The sequence below is a fragment of the Hetaerina americana genome, unplaced genomic scaffold, assembly GCF_022747635.1.
Source record: "Hetaerina americana unplaced genomic scaffold, ioHetAmer1.1.p SCAF_3, whole genome shotgun sequence".
NCBI lineage: Eukaryota > Metazoa > Arthropoda > Insecta > Odonata > Calopterygidae > Hetaerina > Hetaerina americana.
Genome location: NW_027286874.1, coordinates 19,320,052 through 19,337,737, shown reverse-complemented (window position 1 = coordinate 19,337,737; position 17,686 = coordinate 19,320,052). Strand labels below are relative to the sequence as shown.

At 41.3% G+C, this 17,686-nt stretch overlaps 1 protein-coding gene across 1 annotated transcript in view; it reads left to right on the top strand.

The window, feature by feature from the left end:
- Positions 1-628: 628 nt before the first annotated feature.
- Fkbp14 (peptidyl-prolyl cis-trans isomerase Fkb14) overlaps positions 629-17,686 on the top strand; it is a 77,219-nt gene continuing 60,161 nt past the window's right edge. The window contains exon 1 of the mRNA XM_071587425.1: positions 629-1,049. Coding sequence (XP_071443526.1) covers positions 844-1,049 — 206 coding nt within the window. The 5' untranslated portion in view covers positions 629-843. The remainder of the gene's footprint in view (positions 1,050-17,686) is intronic.

The following is a 17,686-nucleotide window of genomic DNA, read 5'->3' as shown; positions in this document are numbered from 1 at the left end:
GAAACACCCAAACTACTCCTCCCAAACTTTTTCTCAGAAAATCATAAGCAATGAGATTTGTGCGAGTATTTAGTCTCACCGAATAAAAGTAGAAGGCGCACATAGGTGTGTGGTTACCATGGCTTTATTCTCTCTTCGTCACCCCAGAAACCCAAGTCAACTTAACTTTCCACTAAAGGACATTGCTGCTCACGTCAGAAGAACGAAGGCCTTGGAGTGGGAAGACGCTGAGTGTTTGAGGAAGAGGATGTTATCCGGTGGATGTTAGGACATGAGGGGAGCCGTGAAAGGTGGAGCAGTGAGGCACCTAGAAGACGAGAGTGAATGAGAGGCCAGTCGATATGGCACTCTTGGAAGAGCTGTGATCGAGCGAAGGAGAGGAAAGACGAGGAGAAGAGAGCGGCGTCCAGAGCCGAAAGAGGTGGACTAGGGAGGGAAAGGAAAGAATGAGGGTAGGGGGATGTGGAGAGAGAGAGAGAGAGTTGAGCGGAAGGAGAAGGGGATGGGGCGCGCAGCATTCTACGTGGCCTGCGCGCAGGAGGGAGAGACGGGAGGGGGAGGGGAGGAGGGAGAGTGGTGGGTAGGGAATGAATACTCGGCGATACACTCGAGTCGACTCTAGCAGTAGCCACGGGGCATTGCGAGAGTCAAGCAGCGTTTCGGAAGAGACGGAGGCAAGGCACGTGCTTGAACGACGCACCGAAGGGAATTCTCGCGAAAGTTGAAAATTTAACGTCCAGTCGAATCTGGTTGGAGGCTGTCTGATAACAATTCAAGGATAAGGGGATAGACTGTGAACAAAGAGACTTTTATATACGCAAGTTTATTTAAAGTCGTGCTAAGATGAAATCGAGGGGCGTCATTGCGAGTTGCCTGGAGGTTGCTGCGGTGTTAGCCGTCGTACTGCTGTCCTCTGTGGATGCTAAGGAAGAGCTGAAGATCGAGGTCTTGACCGTTCCGGATGGGTGCGACCAGAAGACCAAGAACGGCGACATGCTCACGATGCACTACACCGGCACGCTGCAGGACGGGACCAAGTTCGATTCCAGGTGAGGTTCACGCCAGTGACGGAAGAAGGGATACGAAACCCTTAGCCTCCGATACTGTACCCACGAAACGATTTGTATGCGTACGTTTTCCTTGAGAAGCACCAGGGGCTGAGTAGCGTTCCAAGTGAAGTGATATTAGTTCTCCAGGACGACTTCCACGCCAAATTCTTCCTCTTTTTTGACATGAAAGTAGTGTGTGTCACTAATCTCGGCTCGACTCGTCGCTCGCTAAGCAAAATTTCATTTTCTTGAGCCACATATCTCGGAGAAAGTTTCCGTCGGGTGATAATTCGAGTTTTTATCCACGTCAGCTGTGTTTGCTACAGCAGCTATTACGTAAGATTGTCTCGATCAACGGTTTCGGGTCCTAATCTCTTTCGATTTAAATTCACCCCTCCCCTCCTGTAAATCCCAGCGCGCTGGACAGCACGAATAGAAAGCCGAAAGTCGTCGCTCTACACCCCACACTTCCCACCCCTTGAGCGAAGAATTGTTTCGACAAGTGAAATTATGGGCATTACAGGGAACCGTCTATCCACTAGTTTGTGTACGTGGCACGTGGCCATTTACGGAGGCACGCTCACATCCGGAATGCCTCCGCGGAATGAAAAAAATAACGCGCGAAAAAGACCTGTCTCCCGTCTGCTCCTCGTCTCCCACGCTTAGAATTAAGTTCGGCCAGGCATTCTGAGGCGAGTCTCGAGGGAATGAATAGGTCACGGAGTGGATGAAGTGTTTTGCTGCCGCGGCAAGGGCAATGCGCGTACATGTGATCCATTTATACCCCCCTCCACTCATCTTTAAAAGGCCACAGCCTTTTACAGATCTCTCTCATCTTGACGACCGATTTGTCTCTCACCGTTCTAGATGCTCTCTCGAGAATTCTCCCTCGTCTCCCGCAGGAATCATCCTCCTTTCCTGCCTCCCCCTTCTTTCAAAACCTCTTATTTTTCAACTGAACCGTCGGCCGTAGATTAACGACGGCCCCGCTTTGCTGAACACACTCGTACACCCACGAAAGGGCGGCGGACAATGTTGGGACGTGGCATCGTTGGAGGGAGCGCAATCCCGACAGCACACACCCCCACGAATCGGATTGCGTATCTCTCCTTTCTCTCTATTCCCTCTCTCTCACTGTCCTGTTCACTCTACTTCTTCCTTTCTCTCCGCTATGTGGCGCCCAAGCGCGTGCACAGGCCGGCAATTTCCCTGAATTGCACAATGAGGTTGCGTCAGTGATCAGCCAACGCTTTCTTCATAGTTCCAGCAGAAGTCTTAATCGAAAAGCAGCCAAATAATATCATATTAGGGAATCATATCAAATTTTGTGTACTCTGCCTGCGAATAAAAACACCTACCGCATTTCGTTATCCGGGTGAGCGACCCGCAATAATTTTGTCGTCCAGCTCTGCGGCACGCAGGCATTGTTCGTTTGCGTTCCATTTCTCAAGAAATGCCAGCAGTTTAGAAATAGGATATTAGTGTGCGTTTAGTCCGTAGCTTATCAAGGCGAAGTTTCTAAATTAAATAAACCAGCCATTAAGGCGTTCCCGTGCAGCTAAAACACTTTTCAACGTTCGCACCATTTCTCCTAAGCACTGATCGGAACCCAAATAAAAAAACCATTAACACAGTAATCAACCCGAAGGTCGGTTTTAGTGGGTGATGGTAGAGTTCACCCAGTACCCAGTACTAAGTACTACCCTATACGGCGTGTGAAAATTCACACATCAGGGTAGGGGGGCCAGTTCCTTTCCCTGTGCCGGTTATGGTTTCCCAGGAAGACCTGGTACCCGAAAAATCACTTTAGCTTGGGTGGAGCTGCAGGTGCCCAGATTGCCTTGCCCGGTAATCGAACCCTGGACCCTCTGGTCAGCAGTCCAACGCTCTACCCACGGAACCCAAAGTTCTGCCGAAAGTTCGATTATTTCAAAAAAGATAAAATCAAATTTTTTACAAAGATTTGTTGGCTCCAATTTAGTGAAGTCAGCTCTTCTTGCTCCAAAAATATTTTCTCGGAGCATAGACATGCCTAAGATAGAGTGCTGGCCTCCAGCTCTCTCGTTCGTCGAGATAGCTGGAGATCGATCAATTGGGGAATATTTTATATTTGATAATCAGGAAAACATAATTTTTAAATCGGTTGATGTATGATAGGAAAAATGTTCGAATTAGTAAGAAAAAGCTACATATTCCGTGGATTAATATGATATCCTTGACAAAACGAAGTAGATACCGAAGAACTTGATTATTCTCAATCGCCGGGGTTATCGTGAAGGGCCCTAGGGGTAAAAACAAATTAATAGGTTTGCGTCGGTGTGCGAAGAAGAAAGATTGGCTATTATCTCTCCCGATTCGTGCTTGAGGAGGACAGCTCGACCGCCCCTGATTCAAATCGTTTGGACCACTCGCCCTTGCGAAATGAAATAATGAGGGATTTATGTGGGTGTGTGCGTCTCCGTCCGCTCACGTTAGGAAATGGAGATGGCTACTTGTTGGATGCACCGTTCTCTCCACTCATCCCACCCTCGCAAACAAAATCCTAGGAAAGCTATTCTGTAAAATAAAGAGAACCAGACACAACCCGCAGAAAATTTTCTCTCTCCATCAAATCTGATTCCTCGACTGATTCACATATATAAAGAGAAATAGCTCAATAATTTAGATCCATGGATTGTGTTTTTCCTCCTTCGACTCACTTTCTCCTTCCCGCCTTCCTTCATCTTATTTTTCCCATCGTATACGTGTCCCTTCATTCCGCCTTTATCACAGAGTCACTGGATGGAGCCGAGGCTTATTTATCATTTTAACGAGGCCGACTTTTTATCGTGTAAGGCCTCGCTCAAGCCTTCGAAAAACTTTCACCCCTCTCTTAACGGGTCGCTTGGTTAACGGTGAATTCCGAAGCGGTGAGTGGGTCGCCCAGTTTTCGTCTTAGTTGTTTTTTTCTCTGATTCCTCCCCTCCAATCTGCCTCCGTATATTCGCTCCCACCTTGCTCTCTCTCTCTCTCTGTTTTCACCCCCGTCCACCCTCGCTGAAGGTGTGGGAAGGAGAGGGGCGTTAAAGGTCTCCCCCTCCCCAAGGCGTTTCGAGCGCTCCTCCGCAACAATGATCGTGAGACGGCAATGATACCCCCTCTCCCACCTGCCTCCGACGGTGTTTAAGGTCGCCTGGTCTGGGAAATGACCGTGCTCCAACTCTCACAAGTTCGTGGCTGTTACAACTATTAAGAGGCCACTTCATCCGAGTCCCGCGGAAGCAGACGGATTCCGTGGGTTCGACTTACGTGATAACGACATGTGAGTGGATGGGACGGGTTTCCTCCGCAATTTGAATAATGAACGGAGGCAATACTGGGTGACCCAATTCAGAGAGATCCGACGTTTTGCCTTAGCGGTCATTCCAAGCTCGACGGGAATTGAAGCGATATTGACGCTGAGGGCGTCTGCGCACCTTGATTATTTGCACTTGAAATTTCCAAGTCCCTTGTTGCTTGTTCCGAGAAGCTTGTCCCGTCTAATCTTGATAAACGCGATTTTTTTTTAATCCTGAAGAAATAAGGTGGATAACATTTCAATTACGTCATTCCAAATTCAATAGAAACGGCAGCAAGCATTCGAAATAATAACATAGCGGAATAATGGAAGGAAATGTGCCTCAAGAAGACAGCTTGACGAACTCAATGGACGCTCCTCCGTACTTCCGAAGTGGAAGGAACGGAAGCAAGGTCTTCCCCAGAAATTGAATCGGCGGTTGGAGCCATCACCACCGAATAAATCTATCCCCACTCCTCGCACACTTACCCTGGTACATTTTTTCCCTGAAATATTAAAATTATACCACTAATCGATTTTTAAAATAGATTACTTTGCTTCCGCAACAGAGAGATATTTCTTTTTTCTTCTCTGGCTCTTTATCAAACTTTTGCTGAAACTTAACAATGCGTTAAGAATTACGCTAACAGTTTACATCAAAACGCGCTAGTTTTTCGATCTTAGATCAATTTCCACCTGAAAAAAACTGCCTTAAAATAAATTGTTAGAAAAATCCTCCAGTTCTTTCCTTTCTGTGGTCTGCTTTGCAACTAAAGCATATGTGCGTGACTCGAGACTAGTAGACTGCAAAGCAGTGAGTTGATATTTCACTATTGGAGATAGAATGAAAAACGGACACCAGAGCGGAGATTTAACTTTGGTTATTTACAACCTTTTGGCGGTTTGAAATTTATAATATTGAGCTGTATCTGTCCCTTTTGACGCACAACTCAATAAAAGCATACTTCTTGAACAAATCGGTAAATAAGTAGCTAGAGCCAAAATTACATTTAAAGCTCATACTGGAGTTCGGCTTGTTGTACTGTGCATATCTGAATTAAGGAATGGGATAGCATTTCAGGCAAGTTTACGTTTTAATATTTTACGAATTCCAAAGGGTCCCATTAATTAGTTTCATCAAGCATTCTTAAAGTCATTGGATGGTCTCTTCAAATTTTAATTTAAAACTCCATGCATAAATAAGCAGCACAAGATTGGTCATCTAATCGTGAAAACTGTTGTCTTAAACCTATATTCCAGATGAGATTGCTTCTTTGAAAATAATTTTTTATTTAAAAATTACCGGGAAGTTAATTTCTACAGAGAAAATCAAGTAAGTGGCAAACTTTCTTTCATTGTACAATTTTACATTGACAGTGTTCAAGCATTTTATCCAAATTGTCACGAAGAAGGGGAAAGTGTTGAAGAAGAAAATTTCAGCATGCGTACTAGAAAATCTGTGGATTCTAATAATAAAGCAGATATAGTCGAAACTTATCTAGTATGTTTTAATTGCATTTATGACATCATAATAGCTATATAGCAGTCTTATATTGTTTTAAATTAGGTGATCTGTTTAAAAAGTGAACACGCGATGAATCGGACGACGGGAAAAAAACTTTAAGCCTATTGTAAAACCATTGAAGCAATTTATAGGGACTTGTTATAATCCGAATTGACTCACACTAAATGATAAGATACCAAAGTAGCCGAACTCATCGAGGAAATATTTGCACGAAATATCGAAATGAAAGATGTAGCTTCAAAGTTCCCTGGGTAAAGTACGGCGTCCTGTGGAGTCACTGTGATCTGATAATTCCGCTGGGTGTATATTTTGTTGGAAGGTTGTAAAATTGTCACTAAAGTAGCTCCAATCGGTGTTATATCCCGAAAGCCTTACTTAACGAGACTGGTATTAGGTATACCTTGCTGAATATACTTAACTAGTTCGCTCAGTCGAAATATTGGAAGGATCTTAAATGGAATATGAACGTAGGCTAGTAAATCTCCTTCAGTCGAGGCTCCGATAAAACAGAGGGAGCCACTCAAATCCCATCACCAGATTAAGGTCTGTCAGTAGAATCAGTAAATGGACCATTTAAGGCCTTTCCAAAAATATACATCTTTAACTGCAGTACTTGAGCCCAGCGCTGCCACCGTTGGATCTAATGATTTCTTTCGGAGGGAGGAAGGGTCGACTAAATCGACAAATCATCGCCACTCTCAGGAGGCCTCAAGGGGATAAAGTAAAGACCCTTAATGCTTTGCCACCACTCCATCCATTTCATCGGCCCCCTAAGATTCAGGGAAATCTTCAACGTGAAAGCAGGATTCTAAGTACCCAGAAAAAGCGCAATGATAAATTCAGCCCTCACCAAATATAGAAACGATAATTAGGGCGTCAGTAAGAAGAAAAATAATAAATTACTTTCCGGTTCTATACCCGCATCTAAGCAAGAAATACGCAAGCGTTCTGGTTTAGTAATACCGATGATGATTATATATTTTTACGGTAATACCTTGCACGTTCCCACGTCTCGCTCATCGCACCGGAAGCAAAGCGGACAATTCTCACGCCGAGGCGACGGCATCGAAATGGATATTCTTTCCGCTGGAATCGACGAGAAAGTTAAGAGAATGGAAAGGGACAGACAGAATAGGTGTGCAGCCATTAGTCTCAATCAACGTCAAGGGGTATAAGCATCATTATTTATTTATTGTATTCGTATATACCCTGCAAGCCACCGCTAGGGCGTGTGGCAGGGGGTGAATATACACCAGACTAATTTTACCCGAACTTGACCCTACCGCGGTCGAACAATGTTATTATGATCCCTTATATTTCGTGGAAAAAATTAACTCTTGAGTCTATCTCTCCTACACTTAATCTCTCTTATTGTACTAGCATGATTTCTCCTACCGTAGTACCATGGGAGTAATAATACATTTTCAACATCACTGCTAAAGAGACCTCCTTCCAATTTATGTAAGAGCTTCAATTGAAATTTAACCTTCGCTAAGTGAGTGATTCCCAGCCTATCTGCTCTAATATTTTGGATACGCTACTAAGTTTCTCATAACAACGTTTTACATATGTAGCTCCAGTACGCTGCACAAGATCCAATTCGGCAATTAATCTGACTTCGTGAGGATCCCATATATTTGCAGCATATTTTCAATGAGGCCTAAAGGGTGAAAAATAACATTTCTCTTTGAACTTCACATCAAATTTACCCAGTATCCTTCCAAAAAATCCTAAAACTTTGTTAGCTTGTCCATATATTCCCCGTATGTGTTTCACCCAGGAAAGGTCGTGAGTGAGGGTAACGCCTATGTATTTCATTGAGTCTATACATTCCATTTCGGCGATCCTAATGCAGTAGGAATTCGAATTGGAATTGCTCTTTTTCCAAAAAATTATGCTTATGCACTTTTTTAAGTTCAATTCTAATTTCCAAGAGTCGTACCAGCATTTTATAGCATTAAGACCATCTGAAAAAGCTCCTGTGTCCTCAGGATCACGGATATCACGGTAAACCACTGCATCATCGGCAAATAAACGTATCTTGACTAGTGACTACGGAGTCAATGTCGTTAACGTAAAATAGGAATAAAAGAGGTGAATTAACAGTTTACTTATTTCCCTGGACTTATGCCTTATGACCAAAATGCTTTTGGATTCTCTTCCAAATTTTCAAAAAAAAAATTTCAAAAAATTTTCCAAAAAATCTAACCTTTTCCTTTTGAATTCCCTTAACACTATCCGAAATTCATTCTTGGCATTCGCCCTTGATATCTTGTAATCATGAGTTATCTTATCCTTTTTGTCGCTAGAGATATCATCCCTGATATTTTTCATCTTGGCGTGCATAGCCTGTAACGTCGCAATGCTTTTCAAACATCCCCGTTGTACCATCTAGGTTCCGTGTTGTCTTTTATAAATTTACTGGGAATGGATTTGCTGACTGCTTGATCTCAAGGAAGTGATTCCTCGTAAGCTCAGTATTTCGGTGTTAACTATCTTTGTTAAAACTTGCAAATTGATTCTTTAGCGCGCACTTTAGGCCATTGTAGTCCCCTTCTTTAAATATGTAAAATTTCCTTTTAGGATTCTTATTCCGGACCCCATGTAGCGAAAACTTAGCATTTACTGACCTGTGGTCACTAATTCCTTTTAGAGTTTCTATATATATATCATCGTCAACCTTATTTGGTGAAGTGACAATTAGACGCAAGGAGTTCAATTTAAAAGAATTCAATAGCGATTCGCAGATATTTGTCTTCACCGCACTTTTTAAAACTACACGAGCTCCAGTCAATAGATGGGACATTGAAATCGCCACCGATTATAACGTCGTGATCGTTGCGTGGGATAAAAAACTTGGATTTGCTGATCTAATTCTAGTATTGAATTGGCCTCCCTCGACTGGGAGTCTGTCAAATGCGCATGCATAAATTATTTTGGATTGAGGGCTTTTAAATGAGCACCAAACGCTCTGCGCCTGTGGTTTGAATAAGGTCATGACATTCTGCGGCTTTGTTTCTTTCACATCGGCAATTTACTGCCAATGCAGATAATGTACCCTTGAAATTACGGTTTTTTGAATTTTTAACGAGGATCGTCTTCTTCTTAATATTGAATCCCTTGTAAAATTTTCCGTTCGCTACTATCTGATTCGTGTTTCATGAACTAGTATGGCTAGAACTGAACCTCACTTGATTTAAAGCTTTATTATTTGGCACAGAAGACTTTAAGAGGCCCACTAATTGATCTATACATTAATCTAAAAGAGCCCTGCAGTGCTCCAATATCCTATCCGCTACGCACCTGGCGGCCTCAGACGTTTAGTGAACACCAGAACGGTTCAGGGGGTTCTACATGATTGGATCGCCGGATCAAGGTCGACGAAGGACGCCTCGATATTCCTGCAGAAAGCACGCAACCTTTGATTGATGCATTCCACTCGGCTCCCAACCAGATGTCCACGATCAATCCTCGGACAAGGCTGCAGGTCGAGACCGTCACAGCAACCACCCCGACACCACTCGCTCGCTTCACTTCCGAGTTCATTACCCTGAGGGAATAAAGAATCTCTTCCGATCCACGGCCGACGACATTGTTGGCGCCAACATGAGCCACGACCAGAAGCCTGGTACACTTCGTGCCCGCAGCCACCGCTCCAACCGTCTTCGTCACCTGGGGAACCGCCGTCACTAGGAATGGACCATGCCGGCAGGCGCGAATACAATCCAAAATACAATTGAAAAGATCGGAAAGGATGGCATATAAGAGGTGACCACGAAGACAATATGGCGCAGTGTTGCCCGTCCAGTGACTTATTTGAATTTGGGGATTCCAAGAAAAGTAATCAGACTAAGGATCACAGGGGAGAGGGTTGTGATTTTCTTTGGTAGCGATGTTATTTCGTCACCAACGGCGCCTCCAATGTCTCGCCTAATCCTTCGTGATAAATGGCACGAGTGGGAGCACGTACAAAGCTTGAGTTACGCGGCAATTTCGCGGGGGTGTTAGCGAAGGAATTGGAAAAGGTGACTCGCCGTGAATAACACTTCGGTCTCCTTGAACTCGCCCCGTTCCCACTTCTGAATTAATTAAACGCAGAATTTATTAGAATATTCGACTATTATTATGCAACGGTGAATTCGAGTTACACTAACCGAAATGATCATTCTGATCTTATCATTTTCGTAATTTGGTACAGATTTCAAAAACCTACGTCGTTTTTCGCATCGTTTATTCCGCAGAAGTCATTCTTATTATGCATTCCCCATCTATAAGTATCTATATGGTCAAAACTACAAAATATAGGCATTTTTTATTTTATTTAATTTTTCCTTCCATTTATTTTGATAATTAACTTGGAAGTAAATAGCAACGTGATAATTGGACGAGGTACACTCCTAGATACCCATGCAAACAAATTTGTTTTCTTTGTGCCATCCATTCTTTTCCCTGTGGATAATAATGCGTTAATATCGTCGTTTGGTAATCTATAAAATGCAAGAAGTGTGCCGCTTTACTGAAATTCCCGAGCGTTCGAAGTATAAACAGAACAAATCATATGCGTATTTGAAATATTCAGGGTTTCATACCTAAAAGAAGAAATTTCCCATGGCCATAATATCATATATAGGTATTTTAATCTCGAAATCAATCAAGGTCTGCACAGCATTTTGGGGTTTCTCCGTGGCATTTCCTTTGCACCTGACAGCAAAATTGAGAAATGCAAACACTTTCTAGTTGATTACAGATCACAGGTTGTCGCTAGTAGTAGTAGTTTTTATGGGAGGCGACCGACAGCTACGGTCATTTGCGCCATTAGGGATGGATGGGAAAGGAAGGGTGGAAAGAAACCCTCGGCATTAGCCTACTGTAGTCGAAAGGCGCCAAGAGGTCCGCAGTTTAACGTCCCATCCGACGGACGTCGTATTCACTCGAAGTGCTCTCCACAAGCACCTCAAGTAGGGAATGGGATACCACTGAAAAATATTTGTCTCCAGGATTTGAACCCGGGCCCTCGGTGGAAAGCCTTTACGTAAGCCACCGCACCATCCCGATCCCCTCAGGTTGTTGTCAGAGTGAAGGTGGAACAGGTTACTTATTGGAGACAAAAACCTCTTCCCGTTGGAAGCCTCCTACGACAGATGGTGATGTATGGTACATCTAATGATAAGTGAAAGGTTAATATCAAATCATGTGGGTAACATTGTCACTAGCAAGGCATTTCGGTGGCAGTCATTGAAAATAAACCTAATTTACTACTTAGAGTTAAATTTGTATTCATACCACTTTCTTAATATGCCTATTGATAATAGTATGTGGTACTGCCGGCTAAATAATTGCACTAATATCGATTTACACTATGATTTGGTACGCTAAATTCTTCCGAAGGACCATTTATCTAATCCAATATCTGGCAACAATTTCAACTCGCATTTAAAAACTATTAAATTACCCGCTGAAAAGGGTGGATCCTCAGATCAAACATTTTCAAATTCATTTTAGTTCCACTGAGGTTGCCTTAGAAGACACGAGCTGCTCAAGACGTTTCATCACTTACTTTCTTATAAAGAAAGCTATGCTTCATGCAGAAAGAAGGATGATATGCCTTTTATTTTTAGAAAGCAGGATATGTACTCGTATGTTTACTTTTCTGTAATTTGACTATAAAAGCACTCATTTTCCAAGTGAATTACTACCATCTTCAAATTTTACAGCTACCGCAAGAATTTATCAGCAATGAAAATTCCTTTGCTTTTTGCGTAAAAATTTTGACATTTTTCGTTTAAGTGGGTTCTTGGGAGTTATAAAACGACTTTGCATTTACATTTAAACAGTTGCGCGGCAAGATGAGTAGTGTAGACGTTCCTTAGTGTAAGGAGAGGGAAGGATAAGATAAAACAATGGACGGGATACTAAATCTAAAATTTGAGCATGAATGGAAGAGCACAAAGGCGGGGAAGAGGACCTCCACAAAAGCTATGCCCACAGTTTCAACTGAATGCGAGGCTTGTGCTGGCGGGTTTGCATCTTCCGATTTCCTTTGTAGGGGAGGTGGGGAAGGGAGCACATTTATCGCGAAAGGCGCTCAATTTCTCATGTAATGAATAGCACTTAATCGCCGTGAATAAGAAACTCAGATTAACTAAAAGTTAGGAAACGGAATTACCCAAATCTTGACTGAGAGTGGCACACTGAAGAATTTCTCACTCAATTCTAAACTGATTCGTTTAAGAGTTGGGCAAATCTGAAAGCGTCTTTAAGTAGGTGACTTTAAACTTTATTCTCTGCAGCAGTGCTTTGAACGATCTTCTAGGTTTGTCGTAAAAGCAGCAGTACGCCCGAGACCTTCCAAGGGTAATTTAATTTGTTCCGAATATACCCAACAACAATAAAGGTTTTTATAGAATGCGTTTCTCTTGTTTTATTGTAAGACAGGAATTGAGATGAAACATATAACAAATGCAAACTGAATATTCATCGCATAATTAAAAAAATACAAAAAAATGTTTTACCAAAATAAATAGCCAGTCGCTGTACGCGCGCTTTTATAAACCCTCATACGACGACTCTCTTCACTTTTTGATTCCATAATTTTACCTTTTGAATACTGCAATACGTTATCATTCTATTTCATAAGTATATAAAATTAACTCTTCGAACAGTACTAATGTGACTTAACGCAAGCTTCAACAATGAAATACCACGGAATCGTACTCGACCCATTTACATAATGCGTTTCAATTTCATTTTTCAAAGAGAAACCTATTCATGCGTTGAAAAATATTACAGGTACAATGTAGAAAAAGTATTACAGGTACCTGTACAATGATGAAAAGTGTGTATTATATTATTATCTACAAATGCTAAATGGCGGCTATAATGCTATAGCCGAGAAAGTATTTACCGACTGAATTTCGTAACATTATTTGCATGATTGTCGTTGCCCTAATGTTGAAATCATAAAAAAATTCCGTTATGGTCAATACATATAAATTTACTTTTTACTACACCGAAAGTAGTTGATACTTATATAAAAGAAATGGTTTCATTAATAATATTTTGAACATGAGCACAAATTAATGAGTTCTTGTCTCTTTTCAAGTGGTTACTAGAAACCATTTAAATTTTTTTATCCTGTACGATCTCTAAATTACATCAATGTTTCGTTGCCTCAAGCGAGAATACATTGAGCATATTATCTTAATGCTAACAGATGAATCATCGATTCATTTCAAATCTTCAAATTTTCGCTCATTACCTCAAGTACAAACGTATCATTTTGACTTACTTTCCCTCGTGAATACTATGCTGGTGGTTTAGCGAAAAAATTCAAGAGTTGGCACCCTAAATAACTTTGAGGAAAAATCGTGATTTTTTTGTCTCATTTTAGAAAATAGAATGAAAAACTTGGGTTCATGTATCGAAAAAAAATCGTTCAGTTAATTGAAAAAAATCAGAATATTCGTCATGGGAATGATCAAGTACTGATATCGTAGTTTCATATTCATCAATTATTGTGAAGTATTTGGAAAACTTGGAATATTAAGTCAATCATTTGATTTACATAGAGGACAAGTCACGGAATGTAGATGAAAAATTAAGGGGCATCTTTCACATTTTTTTCCCAATTTGTTCACAACTATCAAGGAAAACCAAATGAAAAGATTCTTCATGGATCCGCGACTTCATTTACCAACTTTCCACAAGTATATGTCGTTTTAAAAGTACCTAAAACTTCCCAATATCAGTTCAAAGTGATGGAAAGAATCGGAAACCCCCCAAGGTGATCAAGTCAATTAGGGTACGTAAGTGAATCTAAAAGCATGCATTCAGCGAGGAGAGCCGCCGCATCTCCTTGAACCCTTAACAAGCGAACCCTCTCGAACACGTAACTGCTAATCCCAATTTAGGATCTAAAAAAATCCTCTCGCGTGCCAACTGAAAGAGTGGCGTAGATAAAAAAGTGGCTGGGCAGACGGAGGTGTGTAGGGCAGGGGATTGGAGGGAGGAGAGGGAGATGGAAGGAGTACATGGGGTGTGGGTGAGGAGGAGGGAAAGAACGTGGGCGCATCTCCTAAGTGGCAGTACTGAAGAGCATCTCAAGACACTGTTTCAGAAAAGAGAAGTCTTGGAATAATGGATGTTAGAGAGGAGGCAACTGTGCTGTCTTTCGGATGCAGAGCACGGACCCTTAAACTCCATCCCCTGACCCCCATCCTTACCTTTCCACTGACTCCCCCATCTACTTACTTCTCCCCCACCTCGCTCTATCCCTTCTCCACTTCGGCATCCCTTGCCTCACTCGCCTCTCCCCTTCTAACACACCCTCACCCCGTCTGGAGCCCCCAACACTCACCTCTTCTACACGGATCAAACACCCTACCTCTCTCTTCTCTTTCCCCTCCCCTCCGCGCCTCATTCCTCCATTCCTCCCACGCCAACCTTTTACGGAAGGGGAGGAACCAGAGTGTTGGTGCGGGCGAGGGTGTTGTAAAGAGTGATGTAGGTGACTTCGGGGGTCGGGAAAAGGGAAGAGGAGAGTTAGTTGACGGGGAGGGGGAAAGAAATCGCGCGGGGGGTGAAGTATGAAGGGTTTGGGTGGGGGGAGACTAAAGAAAACTCCATTGGAAATGGAATGGGGTGAGGTAGTGCGGCGGAAGAAAGGTAAGTAAGGAGGCCAACGAATAGAAAGGGACCCTGGAGAGAGTATAGGGGAGGAGTAAGACGGGTTTGGGGTGAGTAAGCATTGGCTAGAAAGAGACTTGGAGATAAGAGTTAGAGATGAGAAAGGGAATGATAGGAAGGAGTAATCTCACTCTCCCCGTCTCTCTCCATCCATCTATCTGAAGACTGCATGTAGGCACACAGAAGCCTTTCGGCCTTCTATTTTTATTTTTTCCGGGAACCGATTGGATCTGGAGAGTAAGTGGGGCACTATGAAGGAAAGATGAAGATAGTAATGCCAATTTGGCAAATGTCGCTGGAGCCTTGCTACTAAGAAAAAATAAAAAAAATTATCAGCTCTGATAAAATCGTGACGATAAGTTAAATTTATATCGAAACTTATTCAATTAATTTGAGAGAATTAATTTCACAGTCTTCCTAAGAACGAACTTTCTCCTTAACCTGATACAAACTTAGGCTTTACATTTGTAACACTCGCATTTGAAATTATACTGAAAAATATCTAAATAAAATAACAATTTTAATACTTATTAAAATTAACAATTTTCAATACTAATAAAGTTTCATTATTATACTAATGCAAACCCCGAATAGGAATTCTCGCAAGAGATCCCATAGAGTCTCTAATGCTCGACGCAACATCGCAAAAGTGCGGTTTTATTCCGGAGGGAACAAAGTCTATTATCGTGTTTTTAATAAAATTGGAATTATTTTTATTTTTACAAGTGAAAATATCTATCGTAACATTGATTCGGTTTATGGCAGAGAGCATATTATATGAGGAAGCTAAAAATATAATAAATGTTAATTACGTGTTGGATTTATGCGAGGGACCAAAGAAAATACTAAAAACAATTTCGTACAATAATTCTATTTTCGAAGCACTCCCAATATATCCAGAGCTAATCAGAGGAGCTAATGTGTTAAGCAAATGGAAGGGAAAGAATGGCGGAAGATATTTTTCTAATTAAGAAGCCCTTACAAAATTTAAAGGAGTTCCTAACTATGAGGCTACTCATTACAGATTTATTAACCGGTACGTTAAGAGGTAAAATTGCTCGTATTTCTGCACGCCCTGCATTAATCATTAGATCCTGTCTCAACGGCAAATGTAAATGGGCTAAGAAGACCCAGGCAACGTTGTTTCTTGGTTTTTTATTCGATAAACATCAACATAAAACCTTTAAACTTGGAGTCAGATCTACATTACGTCAGATCCAAAGGATATAGACATCTTCAAGGGGTAGTGATAGGTTGGTCGGCCAACAAGAAGTTTATTCGTACTTTAGGAATGGGCAAAATAGGATGAAAATAGCTGGAGCAGGAAGGGAATTTAAGATCGCCGAGAATGAATATTACATCAATTCTATTATAAATTTCAAACGTACACACGACAATCGGCGTTGGGAAATGCTATCCTTGAGCGCCGCTGGCAAAAGTAATCAATGTCGAGGCACACGTGACGGAAAATGTAGCGGTCACCTATGAACATCATATTTTCTGACTCGCCCTACTTCCGTTCGTTTCCATATTTCCTAATCCAATAACTTCTAATTATTTCAATGGTGGAGATTAAACTTATTTTGATCCTTTAATTGTTATTTTTCTCTCTATTAATCGTGCCTACCAACGATAACATGGACACCACCCAATGAATAAATAATGCATGCTCTTAACTAAACCTGAAAAGTTTGGCCCTAAACGAATACATGCGTAAAACATCCAAACGGACGTCACCATATGAAATATCTCTTCTCATTTTTGAGTAATTTTTTAATAGTACGTCTTAAGGTGAGCTGGACTTCCCTCATGGATCCACTTCTGGGTCAATGAAGAGTTTGTTAAAACTTTTGCTGCACCCAAAGATGGGTCTAGCATCTAGGATCTAGACGGACGCATCCTAACATTCCAGCGTGCCAAATTCGAGACAAAAGTCCTTTTGAAGAAACCATCGATTTAGCTCATTTCCCACTTCCCCTCCTCTAAACCGGGCTTCGCGCATCGAAAATGAGTTCCCGTTTTGCAGAAACTTTTTCCTCCTGGGGCACTTACAAGAATGCTTTAGAGATGAGAAAAGGAGGAGAAATCTTAGCGGAAATAAGATTTTTCCCAGACCAAGCTTTTTCAAGTAGCGAGTAGATGGAATCCGACACATTTAAAAAAAAGGCTAATATTGACGTTTCGCCCAAACATCAATTTACTTTGGTTTGTTCGCAGGATAATGACATTGTTTTGTATATTAATTACGCATTTCACAATTTTTTTAATTAACGTAGAGGCAGGAATTAAAATATTTGGGGATAGGAACACAACACCAAACATCTATAGTTCCCTTTCTCACATTTAAGGTACCTATGATATCTTTAAATAAGTTACGTAAATAAAATCTAAGATTTCAGGAATCACTCAATGCCTGTTGTGAATATCCACTGAAAAATAACAATACCATTATTGAGCAGATTTTTTCTATTGAGCAGTACTAACGTTCTTTTTAAATGGATTTAGCTTAAATGAAAAGATTGTACCACCGTTTATTAAGGAATTAGTTTATTAAATGTGGGAGTAACAGTTAACTCACAAAAAGTAGTTTGTTGACTGGTCTGGGTCGTTTCTTCGATCAAATGGATGATTCGGGATATGTTACAGTGGAAATACATTAATTATAAATAGTGATGCAACTATAATTTGGCTTGGCTACATAGGGTTATGTAAAAAAATTACTCTCACGAATCTTTTCATTGAGAATGCGTCACTCGATTACTCTTGACCACTTGAAGGTTTTACCAGAGGAAACGGTGGTTATTAAAATTTATTAGTAAGGTTGATTTAAGCATGATCAAAGGCTGGGAAGCAAAATTATAATCCTCCTGTTCCTCGAAATATCGCTCACAACCCTGAAATAGAATTCTCACAAATTACTGTTGTTTATTGCGTATCTTAGAAGGGTTTTTCGAAGTATTCGAATTATATTTCATACGTTTCCTGACAGAAATTTCTTATTTAATGTAAAGTCCTTAAGTTATAGCACCAATAAAAAGATTTAACGAGTATAATTCCAAAGGTTTTTGTTGATAAGTTTCTAATGGTTGCTTTTGTTTCGGGATAACGTAT